Source organism: Petaurus breviceps, unplaced genomic scaffold (genome assembly GCF_028583685.1).
Source record: "Petaurus breviceps papuanus isolate PSGF00001 unplaced genomic scaffold, PetGlider_PUasm1.0 185, whole genome shotgun sequence".
NCBI lineage: Eukaryota > Metazoa > Chordata > Mammalia > Diprotodontia > Petauridae > Petaurus > Petaurus breviceps.
In genome coordinates, this window is record NW_027185797.1 from 32,780,368 (window position 1) to 32,801,469 (window position 21,102).

General features: G+C 43.8%; 1 protein-coding gene across 1 annotated transcript in view; it reads right to left on the reverse strand.

Annotated features, from left to right (window-relative positions):
* Window positions 1–19,729, reverse strand: part of DNAH11 (dynein axonemal heavy chain 11) — a 303,071-nt gene extending 283,342 nt beyond the window's left edge. The window contains exons 1-2 of the mRNA XM_069088738.1: window positions 19,233–19,729; window positions 14,769–14,912 (exon numbers count right to left, since the gene is read on the reverse strand). Coding sequence (XP_068944839.1) covers window positions 14,769–14,912; window positions 19,233–19,523 — 435 coding nt within the window. The 5' untranslated portion in view covers window positions 19,524–19,729. The remainder of the gene's footprint in view (window positions 1–14,768; window positions 14,913–19,232) is intronic.
* Between the last annotated feature and the right edge of the window lie 1,373 nt (window positions 19,730–21,102).

Below are 21,102 nucleotides of genomic sequence, written 5' to 3' on the forward strand. Positions count from 1 at the left end.
CCCTATTAAAGGAGGGCAGCTGGGCCAAGGGACCACCTCTTCACTTCCCACCTGGCGAGGCTCCTTTGGATGCCCTGAGGAACCTCACCATCTTGCGAGACCACATCAGCCTTGGTATTTGCATATCATCAATACCCTCCACTCCTGAGACCCATTAAATGGGATTGGAACAGAGCACCCTCCAACCTCCCCTGAAGGAGGGCACCCAGGCTGGCCAGCCCCCCATTGGATTTCTCCAGCCTGTCCCCATTGCCCTCTTCAGCTACTATTTGTATGTTGTCTTTCCCCATTAGATTATAAGTTTCTTGAGAGCAGAGACTGTCTTTTTCATATTCTTATTCCCAGTGAGTGCTTAGCCCAATGCCTGCCACATAGCAAGTGCTGAATAAGTATTTATTCATGGGGTAGCTAGGTGGTGCAGTGAATAGAGCCCAAGCCCTGGAGTCAGGAGGATCTGAATTCAAATAAGGCTTCAGACACTTAACACTTACTAGCCATGTAACCTTGGGCTAATCACTTAACCCCAATTACCCTGCCTTCCCCACTCCAAAAAGCAAAAAAAAAAAAAGTGTTTATTCACTAACAAGTCCTAGGGGTAAAACAACAATAAAATAAGCATCTATTAAGTACCTACTATATATTAGGCACTAAGTTAGGCACAGCAGGAGGGTACAAAGACAAAATAAGCACATATTAATCACCTGCTGTATGTGCTAGGGGCTCAGAACACAAAGACAACATAAAAAATAGCCCCTGTCCTCAAGGAGCTTGCATTCTACCCTGGAAACACTATATTGGTCCAAACTTGTGTGATAGTAATGGCAATTAAAGATTCCCCTGTATTGGCTTGGTTTTCAAATTGATTGTGTTAAAACCCAGAGCTTGTTAATCCCACCTGTGGGATGGACTTTTTGATGTGAAAAGAAAGTCCTGAACTGGGAGGAGCTGGTGATGTAGATTTGGAGAGACAAGAGACAGGCCGAAGACCTTTTTTTGGTAGCAGCACCTCGTGGAGAGAGAGAGACTAAGAGAATTGCTGGTGGCCGCTTTGAATTGCCCTGGACTTTTGAGACCTGCCCCCTGAGCTGCCAAGGACTGAGGAGACATGGCTGTTTTGCTGGTACTTTGTCTGTCTGTTTTGATGTTATTTTGCCAGATTTGTCCACTGGTGAAAGACTGTCCTTTTGTTGAAGAAGTCCTGGAACCTGGCTGTTCGCTAAGAAGGCCTGAGACTGTCCTGCAGACAGAGAGTGAATACTGTCCACTGGTGAGGGACAGTACTGTTGTTGCAGGGGTCTGGAGACTGTCCTGCAGACAGAGTGAATACTGTCCACTGGTGAGGGACAGTGCTGTTGTTGCAGGGGTCTGGGAGCCTTTCTGTTGGTTCAGAAGCCCTGAAGAAGGATTTTCTTGTTGTATGTTTACAGAAATCCTGGGAGAGGGCTTTGCTAATGTGTTCAGGGGTTCTAGGGCTGTTCTACAGACAGAGGATAAATTCATGAAGGGACTGGCAGTGTATCTTGTGGCCTTGCTGAGCCTTGTCTCCCCAGGAACTAAGATTGCTGAGAACTTGCCTCGTGTCAAGATGAAGAAAGGACCTCTATTTGGGTATTAAGTGCTGTGTTTAAACTTGATGTAACTCTGGGGTAGATTCAATTGTGATCCTGGGGGTGGGAAACTTTTGACCTTATTGTGCTCTGTGATTGACAAATGAAGGTAGTTTACTTATGTTTGGAAACTAATCTCCATTTGAGAAGAGGGGCTTTGTGGTGGACCAAATGAAGGTATAGCCTAGGGGTGGAGAAGTATTTAGAACAGAGACTTTGTAATTGATTGAATGATTGGAAGGTCCTGGGGTGGGGTAGTCCTTGGAGATTATTTAATCACGCTTAGTAAATGCTGTATTTGGAATGATGTCATGTTTTGATCTTCTCTGTTCTGGGTTTGTTACTGAATAAAATAGAGAGCACCTATGCTGGTATTTTGAACCTGGGAAGTTGCCTTCTTTTGGCATTACATTACAACTTGTTACTCAGTAGTACGGAATTCCCAGTGACTGAACTGTCTACCAATGAAAGTCAGCCATTCTTCTTCAACTTAAAAAGTCTTCAGGAGTTTCCTACAGTGTCAAGCAGGTCTTGAATACAAATTTTCTTGATTCATATTATACAAATGAAAAATATCTCTGTGGCAGCAAGCACCCCAAGCGTGCTCAGGGTGGCTGCCAATACAGGTTCTTGGATCTGCTTTGTTAAAGGAAAGCAACTCAAAATGGGTTAACAAGCTTACTTTAATCAGTCAGACATATATTGTTTACCTTGTTCAGGAGAAAAGGTCAGCACCCTGAACCTCAAAGTATACAGGCATAATTATCAAGACAGAAACATCAAGTAGACAGATTTCCAAACTGTCCAACCATTACATCCATACCCAGTCAACATCTGGGTTTCCACATTCTGGGTTTTTCAAAGCCGGGGGACTCTCAACAACGGCTTCCCAGAATTCAGATCAAATCACAGAACACTTCTCAAAGTGAGTCCCAAAAACAAAGCTACACATCAGGGCTTATATAGCCTTCTCCTGGCTCAGAGAATGTGACAACCTTATTGACTCACTGGCCAATCAAAAAGTATCTACTGAAAAACAAGCCTCCCTCCCCAGGCTTCAGGTGCACTTTAGCCTAGGGGCAGGGAAGATCTTTAAAATTTACATTCTTATTACATTGTATCTACTGAAAAACAAGCCTCCCACCCCAGGCTCCAGGTGCACTTTAGCCTAGGGGCAGGGAAGATCTTTAAGTTTGCATTTCCATTACAATCTCAAGGACTGAGATCATGGAGATCACCCATTTAGTAGCAGAAAGGGATTTCAGAAGTCTTGTAGTCCAGCTCCCAAGTGTTCCAGGTGAGGAAAGGGCACCAGAGAGGTTACCGTGCCCAGGGGAACACAGCTAGCAATGGTCTGTGACAGGATTCAAAGCCAGACTCCTTCCTGTGTCACCTCACTGCTTCTGCCATCATTCCTTTGTGAGAATGCCCTGAGCATCTCAGATCATGGGCTGTCTCTGACATGGTACCTTAGCTGAGAGGGTCCTTTGTGAAGAGCAGAGTGACAGCCAGTCTGGCAGGAATGCTACATGCAGGAAGAGAACAATTGCAGGCAAGAGCAGACAGTTTGGGCCTTTGAAAGCTAAAGAGGACAGTTTACATTTGAAGCAAGAAAAGGCTTGAGGCAATGAGACCCATTAAGAGGCAGCTGCAATAACTGACACAAGTGAGAAGAAGCCAGCTAAGGTGACCCTCGAGTGAGGAAAAGCAGAACTGGCCAGATTTGACAATGGATCAGGTATGTATGGGGAGGGAGGCCAAGGGGGCCAGGATATAATGCCACCTACACAGGCTGCCAGAGGGGTCCATGGAACCAGGAAGGTGAAGTACTCCAGTTCTAGTGGAAAGGACCAAATGTATCTATGGAAGATACAAAAGGTACATTAAAGTCAAAAGCTACATGGATAACCCTATATAAGTAGATGCTTATGTCACATATACAATCTAGTATAGAAAGGCAGAAATATTCAATGTATCCTTTTCAGATCATGATGCAATAAAAATTATATGTAGTAAAGGGCCATGGAAAGATAAGACTAAAAATTCATAGAAAGTAAGTGATCTAATCCTAAAGAATGAGTGGGTCAAACAAGTCATAGAAACAATCAACAATTTCATTTAAGAGAATTACAATAATGAGACAATAGAACAAAATTTATGGGATGCAGCAAAAGTGGTTCTCAAGGGAAGCTTTATATCTCTGAATGCTTATATGAATAGAATGGAGAAAGGGGAGTTCAATGAACTGAGCATGCAAATGAAAAAGCTAGAAAAAGAACAAATTAAAAATCCTCAATTAAATATCAAATTAGAAATACTAAAACTTAAAGTGGAGAGATTAATAAAATTGAAAGTGAGAAAACTATTGAACTATTAAATAAAACGAGGAGCTGGTTTTATGGGGAAAAACCCCAGTAAAATTGATAAGCCTTTACATTTGGTTAATTTGATTTTAAAAAAAGAAAGAAAAAAAACAAATTAACAGTATCAAAAATGAAAAGGGAGAATTCACCACCAATGAAGAGGAAATTAAAACAATAATTAGGAATTATTTTGCCCAATTGTATACCCACAAATTTGACAATCTTAGTGAAATGAATGAATATTTACAGAAGTATAAATTGCCCAGATTAACAGAAGAGGTAGCAAAATACTTAAATAACCCCATCTCAGAAAAAGATATTGAACAAGCCATCAATGAACTTTCTAGGAAAAAATCTCCAGGACCAGATGGATTTACAAGTGAATTCTATCAAACATTTAAAGAACAATTTATTCCAATACTACATAGACTATTTGGGAAAATTGGTGAAGAAGGAATCATATCAAATTCTTTTTATGATACAAATATGGGACACTTAAAATGGGAAGAACAAAAACAGAGAAAGAAAATTATAGACCAATTTCCCTAATGCACAGAGATGTATAAATTTTAAGTAAAACATTAGCAAAAAGATTACAGCACCTTATCATGAGAATAATACACTTTGATCAGGTAGGATTTATACCAGGAATGCAGGGCTGATTCAATATTAGGAAAACTTATCAGTATAATTGATATATCATATCAACAACAAAACTAACAGAAACCATATGATTATCTCAGTAGATGCAGAAAAATCTTTGGACAAAAGATAACATCCATTACTATTAAAAACACTAGAGAGCATAGGAATAAATGGAGCCTTCCTTAAAATGATAAGTAGCATCTACCTAAAACCTTCAGCAAGCATTACATGTATTGGGGATAACCTAGATGCATTTCCAATAAGATCAGGGGTGAAGAAAGGATGTCCAGTGGCTTATGATGACTATTCAGTTTCACACTATATATACTGGACTCTTAAGCTGAATAAAGTTGACTGTTTTCCACCATACTGGAGACCCGTCTCGTCTATGATTGTCAACCTCTGGGTAAGTAACTCTTTTATCTATCTTTTCACCTAACTTTTCCTTCTCAGCTCTGCTGCTGGCCGGCAGGGCTCCTATCACTATCTCAGACACTTCCACAGAAGGGCAGGGGTCCCTGGGTGGGCTTGGCTTCCCACACATACATACATACATACATACATACATACACATAAACATCAACTCTTTTTGCGGTGGCCAAGAACTGGAAATTGAGGGGATACCCATCAATCGGGGAATGACTGAACAAGTTGTGGTATGTAAATGTAATGGAATACTATTGTTCTATAAGAAATAACAGCCAAATTCAGAAAAATCTGGAAAGACTTCTATGAACTGATGCTAAGTAAAGTGAGCAGAACCAGGAGAACATTGTACAGTAACAGCCACAGTGTTCAATACTGACTTTGATGGACTTAGCCCTTCTCAACAAAGCAAGGACCTAAAATAATTCCAAAGGACTCATGGTGGAAAATGCCATCCACATCCACAGAAAGAAATATGGAGTCTGGATACAGAGCAAAGCAGACTATTTTCTTTTTTTTTTTTCTTCCTTTCTCATGGTTTCTCCCATTTGTTATAGTTCTTCTATACAACATGACTAATGTGAAAATATCTTTAATAGTTATGTATCTGTAGAACCTATATCAGATTACATGCCATCTTGGGCAGGGGGAGGGAGGTCCCTGGGTGATGGGGAGGGGGGAGTGCTGGAGCTGGGAGAAATCCTGCCTCAGAAACGCACTATGGGCAATGCACAAAACAACAAACTCTGCCCCAGTGTTGTCATCTGCAAAATGGGATAACAACAGCACAGCCCTCTTGGGGTTGTGAGGATCAGACAAGAGGATCTTTATAAATCTTGCAGCGATTCATAAACGGCAGCGACAGTAGGGATGCTCTTAACCACTTACCAAGCTTGATCTGCTCTGTCTAGACTGTCAGTGATATGTGATCTTTGGGGCATTCTAGGGGATATTCTGGGGGACAGTCCCATGTGAGGAAGCATTAGGAAAGACCTTAAGCACAAAGAGACTCCCAAAGTGCGCAGTTTATCACTCATAGGCAGGTGAGCGTGTGGCTCCCTCACCCTCCAGTCCTGTGGGCCCATATTGGTGACTCAGGTGTACAAGCAAGATATTTACCCTAATCTCCTGCCCTAAGGAGGGAGCTTTTTAGAAAATATCCTTTTCATCTGCTTAAACAGCTGTGGACCTGTCAAGTCGACAAGATGTCGAGGCAGTGAGGTGGGGGCAGGAATAAGAACAGGAGATGGGAGTCAGAAGAACCAGGAATGGGGGGGGGGGAATTTATTTCCTTAAATTTTTACATCAACAAAATAGAGAAGGGACAGGTCAATGAACTGAGCACACAACTGGAAAAAAAAAAACCTAGGAAAAAACTTTAAATCGCCAATTGAACACCAAGTTGGAAATCCTGAAAACCAAGAGTAAAATGAATAAAGCTGAAAGTAAGGAAACTATTGAGCTCATAAATAAAACTAGGAGCTTGTTAAAAAAAAAAACAACAATAAGATATATAAGCCGTTGGTTTTCATTTGATTTAAAAAAAGAAAGGAGAAAACCAAATATTCAGTATCAAAAAATGAAAAGGGTAAATTCACCCAGATTGACAGAAGAGGAAACAGAATACTTAAATAACTCTAGTTTAGAAAAAGAAATTGAACAAGCCATCAATGAGCTCCCTAAGAAAAAATGCCCTGGAGCTGATACGAATTCACAAGTGAATTCCACAAAACATTTAAAGAACAATTAATTTCAATACTATATAAACTACTTGGAAAAATAGGTGAAGAAGGAATCTTGCCAAATTCCTTTTATGACGCATATATGGTGCTGATACCTAAAGAAGGACGAGCAGAAACAGAAAGAAAACTATAGACCAATTTCCCTAAAGAATGATGCAAAAAGTTTAAATAAAACACCAACAAGGAGATTTCTGCAATACATCATAAGGATCACACACTATGACCAGGTGGGATTTATACTAGGAATGCAGGGTTGGTTCAATATTAGGAAAATAATCAGCATAGTTGGCATCAATAGCAAAACCAACAGAAATCATATGATTATCTCAATAGATGCTGAAAAAGCTTTCAACAAAGTACAGCACCGATTTCTATTAAAAGCACTAGAGAGCATAGAAATAAATAGAAATTTCCTTAAAATAATAAATAGTGTCCATCTAAAAACATCAGCAAGCATTATCTGTCCTGGGGATACAAGTTCAAGGCCTTCCCAACAAGATCAGTGGTGAAGCAAAGATTCCCATTATCACCACCATTATTCAATGTTGTACTAGAAATGTTAGTGTTAGGAATAAGAAAAGAAAAAGAAATTGAAAGAATTGGAACAAGCAATGAGGAAACAAAACTATCACTCTTTGTAGATAATATGATGGTATACTTACAGAATCAACTAAAAACTACCTGAAATAATTAACAATTTTAGCAAAGTTGCAGGATATATGATAAATGCACACAAATCATCAGCATTTCTATATATTACCAACAAAGCCCAACAGCAAGAGCTAGAAAGAGAAACTCCATTTAAAGTAACTGTAGACACTAAAATACTTGAGAGTCTACCTGCCAAGACAAACATAAAATCTACATGAACTCAATTATAAAACACTTTCACACAAATAAAGTCATATCTAAACAACTGGAAAACACCGATTGCTCATGGGAAGGCAGAGCTAACATAATAAAAATGACAGTTCTGCCTAAACGAATTTACTTATTTGGTGCCATAACAAGCAAGCTACCAAAAATTATTTTATAGAACTAAAAAAATAACAACAAAATTCATCTGGAAGAACAAAAGGTCAAGAACATCAAGGGAATCAATGAAAAAAATGCAAAGGAAGGTGGCCTACTTGTACCAGATCTTAAACAATATTAAAAAGTAGAAATCATCAAAATGATCTAGTAATGGCTAAGAAAAAGACTAGTGAATCATGGACTAGACTAGGTACACAAGATACAGTAATAAACGATCATAGTAAATTAATGTTTGATACACCCAAAGATCCCAACCTCAGGGATAAGAACTCACTATTTGACAAAAGCTGCTGGGAAACCTGGAAAACAATATGGCAGACACTAGGTATAGAATAGACCAACCTCTCATGTCATATACTAAGACAAGGTATTCAAAATGAATAAAGGATTTAGACATAAAGGGTGATACCATAAGCAAATTAGGAGAGCAAGGAATAGTTTACCTGTCAGATTTATGGAGAAGGGAAGAATTTATGACCAAACGAGAGATAGAGGATTAAAAAATGTAAAATATATAATGTCAATTATATTAAATGAAAAATCTTTGTACAAACAAAACTAATGAAGACAAGATTGGAAGAAAAGCAGAAAGCTGGGAAACAATCTTCATAACAATTGTCTCTGATAAAGGCCTCATTTCTCAAATATATAGAGAACTGAGTCAAATTTATAAGAATATAAACTATTCCCCAATTGGTAAATGGTTAAAGGGTATGAACAGGAAATTTTCAGTTGAAGGAATCAAAGATATCTATAGTCATATGAAGAAATGCTTTAAATCACTTTTTATTAATAAAGAAACGCAAATTAAAATAATTCTGAAGTATCACCTCACACCTATTAGGTTGACTAATATGACAGAAAAGGAAAATGATAAATATTGGAGGGGATGTGGGAACATTGGGACACTAATGCACTGTTGGTGGAGTGGTGAACTGATCCAATCATTCTGAAGAGCTATTTGGGACTATGCCTAACGGGCAACCAAACTGTGCATAGCCTTTGATCCAGTAATATCACTTCTAGGTCTGTATCCTAAAGAGATCATAGAAAAGGGAAAAAAGACCTACATGCATAAAAATATTTATAGAAACTTTTTCTGGTGGCAAAAATTTGAAAATTGAGGGGATGCCATTGATTGGTGAATGACTCAACAACCTATGGTATAGGGATGTAATGGAACTGTTGAACAGTAAGAAATGATGAGCAGGCAGATTCAGAAAAACCTGGGAAGACTTATATGTACTGATACAAAGTAAAATGAGCAGAACCAGGGGGACACCGTACACAGTAACTGTGTGACTATCAAGTATAGATGGGTTAACTCTTCTCAGCAATGTAATGATCCAAGACAGTTTCAAAGGACTCGTGATAGAAAATGCCATCTACATCCAGAGAAAGAACGGATTGACTCTGAATACAGATCAAAGCATACTATTTGCACCTTCATTTTTTACCTTTTAGGCTGTTCCTTCTTTTACAACTATGACTATCACGGAAATATGTTTTACATGACTGCACATATATACTCTGTATCAATTTCCCTGCTCTTTTAAGAAGACTGGAGGAAAAAGAGAAAGAAAGAAAAATTCAGAACTCAATTCTGTAAAAATTAATGCTAAAATTAATGAATATAATTGGAAAAAGTAAAATACTAATTAAAAACAAAAACAAGAACTAGGAATTCCTTCTTTTATCCTTTCTGCAAATAAGTCACTGAACCACACTGACCCCCAGTTTCTTCATCAGAAATAATGATACTCACTGCATCACCTTCTGAAGAATGGGCCTTGTTGTTGTCATCATCCTATGAATGGTCTATTGTTTTTCTCTCCACTAAAGTCACCTTCTGATGCCTCAGAGTGCCACCCTGCATCCTGGAAGGCTGTGCCAAGAGAGTAACCCCTGGTGGGTCAGGCTTCAAGGAGGAAAGGTTTGGAGCAGGGAGCCAGGAAAGGCCTCTAGTTTTGCCATCTAAAGAGCAGCCTGAGGCCAGAGAGACTCACTAACAGATTAGCCTCCTGATCATGATTCTAATGGCCAAGGAAACTCTGGAAAACAGGTGATTCAGTCCCAGAGAGGTTGCTATCTGCATCAATAAAAAGAGCACATACCTGTGAAATCCACAGTCCCAGAAAGATCAAAGTGTATTATTTAGCAATTTTCATTCAACAAACATTAACTAAGCCAATTATGTGCAGGGTGCTGAGGATAGGAGGGTGTAAAAAGCAACTGAGCTTAGTCCACTGGGGTTGCAAATGGGTGAATGCATGCACAAATTAATATAAGAGCCACACGTAATGTCATCAAATGTCAAAATTAGATGAGATCAAAAACAAGACCCAGAACCAAAGAAAATAAATCTTTATTTTTTGGTCAAACACACACACACACACACACACATGCCCCACACATGTATATAACCACATGTATATATTTGGGGTATTGTTTTATCATTATAAAATATGGCCATTCTTTACATTTTAGAAGAAGTGATCAGGATCAGATTTGCCATCTTGGCCTTCACTTACTTCCCCATTGCCTTAGGGCAAATTACTTAGCCTCTCTGGTCCTCAGTTTCTTCAACTGAAAAATGAAGGGTCCCTTGATCCCTCACTACCTGTGAGAGGTTGGGCAGTTTCCTTCCCTTCCTTGACTCCTGTGACCTCAACTATCAAATAAGTGGTGGCCCCTGAGGGGTCTTCCAGCTCCAAATCTATAATCCAAAGGCAAACCCCTGAGCTCCCGCCCAGTTTAAGCTCTATGCATCTTCTGATCTCAATTTCTTCTGTTCTTTTGATCACAGATGAGCACAGTTGCCTTTGCTCTAACACTTCAGGACCCAGCTCCATCCAAAGGAATCACCTGTTGTCCTACTGGCTAGCACTTGCAGGATTTACCCTTGCTAGTGAAGATACAACTGAGTTTAGCACCTAGGTGTTCTTTTATTCCAAACAGGCATAGGGAGTTCTCAGTGAGAAATTCCCTGTCAGTGCAGAATTGAGCTTCTAACCCTTAGAGAGCTTCTCAGGGTCACCCAATCAGGATGGGTCAGAGGGCACAACGGGAGTCCTCCCCTCAGGCTTTCCTGACTCTAAAATTAACTCTAACCCTTAGGCTTCAGTCCCTCTCTAACTAGATAGCAACAATAATTAGTTAATAGAAGAAACGACCAGGGGGAGAGCTTCTTCCCCAGGTGTCCATGGCTCAGGTGAGATCTTGTGCCACCCATTCTGTCCTGCTCTGGTCACCAAAACTTATCAATAGACTTTTGTTAAGGGCCCATATCACGTGCCAGACACTATCCTAAATGCTCAGGGTACAAAGACAGCAACTGCAATCTCTTCATCCCAGGATCTCTTCCCTCTGGGGCCCATTTCCAGGGATCACTCCTCCCACAGACAGAACTTTGTGCCCCAGGTCTCCCCCACCCCAGCTTATCTTTTAAAGGTTGGCCATTAAAATATTATTTAAAGGTTTAAAAAGGTTGATTACAGGGGTTACTATAGCAAGGTGTTGAAACTTTGCCACTGGGAACAAAATGACTAGTTATGGTTCAGCATCCACTGGAGTCTGCCTGTAATCTGGGACACTGTGGGACACAATGGGAGCATTGTAGTAATGATAATCAGAGAGCGTTAAAGCCTCAACAGCAGCCGCAGTGAGTGGTCCCCAGCTTGTGCTCAGGAGCTGTACACAAAGAAGCACCAGACTGGCAGAGCTTCTAGCCTTGAGAAGCTCACAGCCCCTCCTCTGCACCAGGCATGGCTTGGAACACACGTGCTCAAAGCACTGCCCATCAACAAGGAAGATGCCAAAAGGGTCACCTTGATGGCAGTGGCTCTCAAGGGCACATTCCCACCTACAATCTCAGAAGCTCAGAGCTAGGAGGGAACTTGGGAGTGATCTAGTTGGACCTCCCAGCACCTGGGCAGGAAGTCTCCCCTTTGCCATTGGCTTCATCCAACCTTTGCTGGAGCACAACCTCAAGCGTTTGTCTCCTTAGGCAGCCCATGTCCCATGAAGCCAGCTCTCATGGCTCGGAAGCTTCAGCATGCCTAACCCCAAGCCTAGATTTGCCCATTACTCCAAGCATTACTCTGAAGTCAGGTAAAGGAAATACAACCCTTCTGCATGTCAGTTCTCTTCGACCTGTGTAATCCTGGTTTGTGTTCTCTCGAAAATCTACCAGACTAGTCCGACCGATAGGCTGGGGTGGGGGGAGGGTCTCCTGTCGGGGGCTGAATATTTCAGAGATGTCAGTGCAGCCCTGGAGCAGTCCATGTGTCATCCTGTCCTCTTGCCGCATGACTAGCCCGACACAGTGACCTAAATGCCATCTCAACCTCAAATTCTGAGATGCAGCGATGGCTATAGTAAGCTTCAAGGAAAGGCAAACCCAGTACAAGATGCATAAGGAAAAGATTCAAATTCACAAGGACAAAAGTCATTAGCCAAAAGATAAATGGCCAAAGAATACAAACATACAGCTTTCAGAGGAAAAAAAGCTACAACCTGTCCAACAAATATAAAAAGTTCCAGATTACGATTAACTAGAAATATGCAAGGTAAAGCTGTACCTCATAGCTAGCAGATTGGCAAAGATGACAAAACAGGACAAATTTCAGAGGGACCGCGGTGAATTTCACTGTTGGTAAAATCGTGAATTGGTTCAATCATTCTGGAAAGCAATTCAGAGCTATGCCCCAAAGTCAACTTCAAAGATCCGAGATCAAAGACAAAGAAAAAGCCCAGAGATACAAAAATATTGATGGCAATTCTGTTCGTAATAGCAAAGAACTGGAACCTACGGGGGCACCCATCTGTTGGAGAATAAATAAATTACAGCACATGAACACAATGGAATATTATTGAATCAAAAGAAAAATGAAATGGATGGTTTCAGACAAACCCAAACCTGCTATGAATCCAGACAGATGAGACTAAGCAGAATCAGAATCATTCACACAATAACAACACCCCAAACAAAAACAACCGTGAAAGGCTGGAGAACTCAGATCAATGCAAGGATCCACCATATTTCCAGAGGGCTGATGGTAAAGAGTATAGCCCACCTCCTGACAGGGCAGTGAGGAGCTCAGGGCAGGAGGCAGGCATTGTGGGATACAACTTAAAAGTTAGTTTTCTTTGGCTGTGCTTATCTGTTATAAAGGGTCTGTTTTTGGGTTTTTTTTCCTCCCTCAGTGAGGCTGGGAATGGGAAGGCAAGAGGGAATAAGATAACGTTTTTTACAAGAGAGGATCATTGAAGCATCTTAGAAAAAAAACAGAAAAAAGTCAGACAAAAGCAGAAGAGCAGAGAGCTTTGAAATTTACAGCGTGAACTTAGGGTATATTAGAAAGAAAAGACAGCGGCACATGACAGAGATGTGCAACACTCTCTTTTCTGTTCTATGATCTACAGGGAACTGCTCATTTTAGCTGATATTTTTAAATTCGAAAATATAAAAAAATTAAAGTGATAAAACAAGTTTTTTTTTTCTTTTTCATTTTTTCTTTAAAGAAGGAATTCCTGGTCAGGGTCTGAATGGCCTCTGTGGTTCCTCACAATTCTGAGTTTCAAGGCTTCTGAGACTCTAGGTGGGAGAGGCATTTCCAAAGACCAACTTGGCTACTTTGTGATTGTGCCTGCTTTGAATGGTGCTTCTGGAATACTTGTTCTAAGAAAAAGAAAAGAGGAAGATGAGGAGAAAAGGGAGAGGATGGGGAGGGGAAAAGTGAAGGACGGAGGGAAAAGAAAGAAGAAAGGAGAAAAGCAATACCTCTTCCCCTGCTTCTAACTTTCTAGTAATCTGTGCAGAGATGGTAGAGTCTGGTCATAGGCCCATAGATCATGGCTCTGGAATCAGATTAGATTACCATCTAATGTAACCTCCTCATTTTATCAGTTGAAGAGACTGAGGCCTAGGGAGGTGAGGGCCCTTGCCTGAGGTCCTATCTGGAAAGTCTAGGACTCCAAATGCAACTTGTTTTCACTCCACCATGATAAGCTTGGCCCCTGCCACTCTCTGCCCCAGGGTCACTTCAATAGCATTCCTTAGGGCTGGACAAAAGAAAAACAACATGATAGAATGGGAAGAGCCTCGAGTCAGGGAGTTCGGGCTATTCGTTCCAGCTTCGGCTCTAGCTAATGGCGCCTTGCCCTTAATGCTTCCGGGGTCCCATTTTCTCAGCTGATGAATCAAGAGTCTGGATGGGAAGTATTCTGGGGCCCTAAGACTTTTACTACTGCTGTTTGAAAAGGGGACATGCTTAAGCATAACTATTTCTGTGACCTTCTTTTCACTCCTACCAGAGCTAAAATTATGGTGGGGCAGCTGGAGCTTTTCCCCAGGACAGACTGCTTCAGACAGCTCCATCCATGGATCTACTTCCTTGTCCCCAGAGGCACATTCCCCTACCACCAACCTTGTATCAGATGAGACTATACCCATCCCAGACACAAAAAGTATTAGCTACATCTCTGCCCCTGCCACTATAACAAGAGGAGCATTTCCTCACCAGGGAGACACCTGCACCAAAGGGCACATTCATCGAATAAATGTAAAGATCAAAACCTTCACCCCAAGGTAAGTGCAGATACTGTATCCAACTTCCGAATGTCACTGAATGCACCAGGGTTATAGAATAAGAGTCAGACCAGGGGGTTGCCCAGACCCGGTTTAGCACCATTCAACTTTCTATGAACAAGTATCTATCATGCATTAGGGTCCAATGAGTAATTAGATCAGGCACAATGCCATTACTCACTATGGAAAACGTTCTATTCATCCACCAAGCTCAAGCAAATGCTTTCTTCTCTACACTCCTCTATACTCTTTGCTTGTCTTTGAGCTTGGGCTGTTTCATTTGTCTTTAAAATAATTCAGAAGCTGTGAAGCATAGCAACTTCTGAAAGGCACCGATCTTAGGTGAAGTTACAGTGAGTACCTCATCCATGAAAGCCTTCACGAAATCAAGAGATGTGCTGGGGAGCTGTCCAAATACCAAGGAGTTCTGGTAATTATCTGCTCCAATGCTTGCTTGGATCGTCTTCACAACATAAACGAGCTTGTGTTTTGCATCTTGTGGAACCTAAAACAGGACAGAGAGTCAGTTCCAAGGGCCACGATCTAATTTCTGTGTTAGGATCACAGGGTCTGGGGCAGGACCTGAGATATCACTGGCATGGGGAACTCTGGAAGGAGGAAAATCCTTGTAAACTGCAGGTTAATTTCCATGTTAAGAAAAAAAAAATACATTTCAATAGGGGACAGGAGCCTTAAAGCCCAATCTTCCTGATAAAACACTCATCTGCAAACCTTAAGGACTTTTCACAGAAGTTGCTATGGGTATTTTTATTTTTTTGCAATGATCAACTAACTATAAATATTTTATTACTGGAATTCTAGTGGAGCATGAGCTCCCTGAAGTTGGGGTCTGGTTTTTTTTTTTTTCTGTAGAGGCAGCTGATGTCACAGTAGGTAAAGTGCCAGGCCTGTAGCTAGTTAAGAACTGGGTTAAAACCCAGCTTCATATGCTTACTACGTGTTCAACTCTGGGCAAGTCACTTAGCTTGTCTACCTTAGTTTCCCTATCTGTAAAACGGGACTAATAATAGCACTTACCTCCCAGGATTGTTCTTAGGAGCAAATGGAGTCATATTTGTGAAATATTGTGCAAAGCTTAGAACATTCTGCAAATGCTAGAGACTGTGTACAGCACCTCTCAACAGGCTCTGCACAAAGAAGGGAAGCAAGCAGATTCCTCAACGTAGAGGCATTAAATGTGGGTAACCAAAACCTCAGCTCCGCCATTTTGCTTTACAAGTCAGATGAGTCCACTCTATTACCCTGCACTTTCCAAATGTTTACTGATTGTTAAATTAAACACACACTTTTTGGCCTGGCCCTGGGATTTCATAGGTGTAGGGAACTCCCAGCAAACAAACACCCTCCACTAGTGCAAATCAGTACTTTCTCTGCTACTTCCCAGAGGCTTAGAGAACTTAGAAGACAAGTGACTTGCTCAGGGTCACATAGCTAGACAGTCAAAGAGGCTGAGATATGACAGCAAAAATGAAAACAGGTCCCTGCCCTCAAGGAGCTGCCATTCCTTTGGAAGAAACAATTCCATGTATAAATAAATGTAAAATACAAATAAAGTCATGCCTTGTTTTGGGAGAAAAGCACCCATGGTTGGGAGAATGAGGGAAGAGTCAGAGAGGCCCTTGGACACTATCTAGCCCCACCCTCTCATTGACAGATGAGGGGAGTGACTTGCCCAACATCCCAGAGGTAGCAAGCGTCCAAGGAGATCTGAATCCAGGTCCTCTGACTTTGTTCCATGCTACCCCCTAAGGAGGTAGCATTCAAACTGAACCTTGAATAGAGCTAGGGATTGACAGAGGCAGAGAGGGGAGAAAGGAAAGCATGCCAGGCTAAGGGTGTTTCATGAAAAGGCATTGGGGCAGTATGGGGCATATCACATAGGGGATACAGCAAGTTGAATCAGACTGTCCAGTGCACAAGAGAGAGAGTAACATGAAATCAGGCTCAAGACAGGTTTGAACCAGTTTGGGAAGGGCTTTGCATGTCAAAGAAGTTATTTTATCCTAGAGGTAAAAGGAAGTCACGGAAGCTTCTTGAGCAGGGGAGTGATGTTCAGACTCATGCTTCCAAAAGATCACCTTGACAGATGAAGAGAGGAAAGAAGACTGAAGGCAGGGCCAGCAATTCCAGGGTCTGGCAGTAGTCAGATAAGAGGTTAGGAGAGTCTGGGCCAGGGTGGTGACTGTGGGAGTGGAGAGAAAACCCAGGTACAGGAGATGCCATGGAGAGCTTGGACCCCAGCTGCAAGCTCCCGTTTCTCCCTAGCCTCTGAACACTGTCCCTGCAGTTTCTCCCCAGCCCTAGGACACTGTGCCTATCAACAACTCATGAGTGGGCCTCAGCAAACCCCCTGGTACAGTAACAAACCAAACCTGGGGGGATTATGATAGACAACTGGCTTTGTCCTGGCTTAAAAATATTTTGGTGCCCACTGGACTCCCCATCTCATCACAGGCATCCTGGGCTCAAGACATACATACGCTCCCTACATCTACCTTGTTAAACATGGCATTGATAGTTGGCAGACTAGGCAATCCTCAGCTGGCTCTAACTGCTGGTTGACTTAGTGAAATAGCAGGCCTAAAACCATGCCTCCCTGGGGGTGCTCCCCTCCCCCCACCTTGGGCTTTTCCTGGTGAACTCTGGGTAAAATGCCTCTGCAGTAGATACAAAAAGTGCACTTTTTTAAAGAACTGACCACTCCTTAACCACTCCCTAACCCTGCTCCATGTTACCTAGTTGGCATATTTGTCACATGTTTTACCATGGTTTATTCTATATAAACTTTAACTGTACCCTCTAAGGTTGCAGGTTTCTTAAGAACTTTTGCCCACTGTAAAGCGTAACAATAAACTTTTGCTAACTTGATTTAAAGATGACCTGAGCTCATAAATTCATTCCAGATGACCCTGTCCAGTACTTTGGTACCCGAGGGGGTCCCTGAACCCCCCTTCAAACTGCATTAGAGGTTGGCACCTGATTAGAAACAAATGGTGAGGGGAAGGAGTCCAAGATGACCCTGATATTGCCAGCCTGAGTACCCAGAAGGTAGCAGTGCCAACTTTCACAGAACTGTCAACAACAGGGAAGATTTTGGGGCGGGGGAGATCGAGCGTGCTCTGTTTTGTACATGTTGAATATGAAAAAGTCTATGAGATCTCCACCTGGATTATTGAGAGAAGAGAGGGCTCTGGGAAGAACTCTGACCTACCCAGATCCAGGGGACAAGGCTTGAATGGGGTTCCTGCAAAGGAGAAGGGCAGGACAGGAAAGATAGTTAACAGAGAAGATGGTTCAGCGCTCAAACGAAGTCAAGAAGACCTTAGAAAAGGCTGGGCTAAGCCAGAAGAGAGAACAGTTTCCAGTGAATGAGAAAAGACTCTAGAAGTGGGTGGGGTGGGGGAGATTGCAGCAGGGGAGTCTCCTGCCCTCAGACAGCCTGTTCTAGGAGTTCAGCTCCCAAGGCCACTGGAATCCTATGAAGAAGAGTGAGGGCAGGGGTAGGAGGGGCTGAGGCTCCTAAGCAAACATTCCCCCCTCCACTAAACCCCTATCAATAAGTTCTATTTTGGTGGAAGGGCGGACTCACAAACTGAATACTTGTCTCCTCCCCAAGCACAGAACTGAAAGCAGAGCCCGACAGTGTCAGTCAAATGATGCTTCTCCTCTGTCATCCTGTCTCCAAACCTATTGTAATCCCCATGTGCCCTGGCCCCAGCTGAGGTACCGTGCCAGTCTGTGGGTATGATTGTGTGTCATTTAGTAAACCTGAAACCTTAGAGAAACCCTGCCTGTGCTTTTTCTTGGGTTAACACTCCTCAGAGGACAATGATTCTAATTGTGAAAAAACAAAATTAGCCTGTCAACAACACATCAGAGCTTTCTCCTGATCAGTGTCTCTCTAGGAGAAGTTACACCGTCGAGAAGTGTGTGTGTGGGGTGGGGGGGGTTACGGTCTATGAGGAATGGGATGGGCTCATTTACCACCTAGGGACAGGGGGAGTCAGCCTGGCCAGACCTCACCATTCTAAACACTAGAGGAGTTTTGGGGTGGCTAGGGCCCCAGTCTCCTTCTGTTCCCTAAACAAGGATCCTGGGGAGAGGCCGTATTGGGCGAGCAGATGGAAGGGGAGGGGAGGAAAAGGGGAGACTGAGACATCAAATATCTAAGACAACTTCTCTTAATCCTTTTTTGTTTCTTTGAAATCTACAAATAACTTAAGAAAGCGTCGTTTCGAGTTGTGAGACGTAGACAAATTAAGGAGGCAACTTGACACAGCAGAAAGAAGAATGGCTCTCAAGTCAGAGGACCTGGATTCAAATCCTCCCTGATGCTTTCTGCGGGTGGGCCTTGACTGAGAAAGTTCCTTACCCTGTCTGGCTGCCGGTTTTCTCGGCTACAAAAGAGAATAGTTAGAGTGACGCCCTCCGAGGGCCCTTCCAGCCTCCCAGTATCTGCTCAGAGACGTCCTGGAGGAGCTCCCGACCAGGAATGGCAAACACCCTCAGCATTTCAGTCCCACTTACCATTCAGGGCGCACCTGGAAAGAAGCAGAGCGCAGCGCCCCCGGGCTCCACGGGAACTTGGTGAAGAACTGCTCCCTCCTCCCCCGCACGGAAGCACCCTCCTCCCCCAGCTGCCCCTCACTTTCACGGGATGAAGGAGGGGCAGGGCTACACTTACACCTGGGGCTTTCCACCCAATCACCCTCCCCGTCCCCCGCGCGCTGCCACCTGGACTTCGGGCGGCCGCAGACCGCCACAGGGCACACCCCATTCACCGCCCGCCGCCCCCCCCCCCTACCTGAGACCCCGAAGTGAGGCGTCCAGGGGGAGAGCAGCGGAACAGAAGGAGCGCGGGGCCCTGGCGATCCCAAAACTCCTGTAGTGTTTGCCGATTCTCCTCACCCTCGAGGTACTGTCTCCAGGTCTCCTCCCGGACCCTGAGAATCTGCCCGAGGCGGCGTCCCAGGAAGCTGGCCCTCGGGTCTCGGGAGAAGCGAAGGACCTTCTTGGCCGCGGCCTCCTCCTCTTCCTCCTCCTCCGCCTCTTCTTTCTTCCACTCGTCCTGCACCGGCAGCTCCAACTCCATCATCTCCAGCCGCGGAGATGTGCCTAGCGCAAGGACAGCCAGTGGGGTCTTCGCACCCTAGCTCCGCTCTGCTCTGCCAGTGGGCGCTAACTGCCCGATGGGCTGCGCTGCGCTGGGCTGGGGGGAGGGGGACGGGGCTAGCCCAGAGGCTGCAGCTTCTGTGGCTGGGGGGCTCCGGCACCCCAGTCCCTCGCTCACGCCCGATCTGCCTGACTGCCCTGGAGCCCGCGGCCACTTGGGGCCGAGGCGCTGGTGCGGGCGGGGCCCCTCCCACGGAGTCGGGGGTAGTAAGGAGGAGGAGGAGGAGAAAGTGCCGCGGCTACGGCTCCCTGAGCTCAGGGCAACAGCCCAGCAGCCCCAGGGACCGCGTCCCGTTTCCCTGGGTACCAGGCAAAGGGAGGGGCAATGCTCATCCTCCCACGGGAGGCGGTGCGCACAGAGCCTTCTATTGGCTGCAGCTGCCAGGAGAGCAGGGCAGAGAGGGCAGGGAAAGGGAAAGGAAGGAGCCCCGGGCTGGGGGGGAGGGGCGGTCCTCCGGCTCCCCTCCCCTTTGCTCTCCACCTCCTCTCCCCCAGTCATGCAGCAGTGGGACCAGCCTGGGTCAAAGTGCTCACCATCACCCACCTCCGCCCTACAGTGCCCAGAAGCAGCCCTCACACTGCTGGCCTCTCAGACTCGAAGGGAAATGGGAATTTCCGGGAGAATCAAGGATAGCGGCATCATGGGGCTAAAAGAAACCTCGGAGACCAACTAGTGAGGACACTGGGATCCTGGAAGGTTCAGTGATTTGCCTAGGGTCACTCATAGGGGAAGATAAAGGAAGATTTAAACTCAGGATCTCTGACTGCGGAGCCAAGACTGCTGTACAAAGAAAGTGTCTAGGAAGCAGATGAGGAAAAGAGCTGACTGTGTACCTGGGGAGGGAGAGATGAAGCCTACTTGGGGGGCTGGCAGTCCACTAAACTCGGAGTCGGGGGACTAGCGTTCAAATCTGGATTCCCTGGGCAAGCCACTTCATCTCTCCGAGCCTCCGTTTCCCTATCTGTAAAATGGGGACAGGAGGGGACTAGATAAACTGAGACGTCCCTTCTAATTGCAAAATCCTACCAGTTCCTCTTAATAGATAGGTTTAGAATTTCAGGTCAACTCATCCAACTCTCCAATTTCAAGGAAGAGGAAACTATAACTCAGAGGGAAAGTTACCTGGCCAAGGTCCCCAAACTAGCAAAGCACGCATTTGAAGTCAGCTCTCTTCCCTTTCCACCAGGCTGTTTTTTCTTTATTTCCTTTTCTTCCTGCCAAATTTCCAGCAAGTAGATAAACTCACTAGAAGCCTCCAGATAGCACATAGTTTTAACAGCAAAGGATATTGGTTTTCATTTCAAACCTTTGGTCTATATAACTATCCAAAGGAACCACTGGCTTAGAACTGTGTCCAAATCCCCAGGGTCTGAAGAAGCTTGAAAGGAGCCTTCTCCCCATTCCTTCACTTTAGAACAAAGATTCCCAGGCTTAATCGTTCTTTTCTTGGCTGGTGCCCTCATCCAGATCCCCTGTGGAGAGGGGAGAAGGCGAAGGGGCA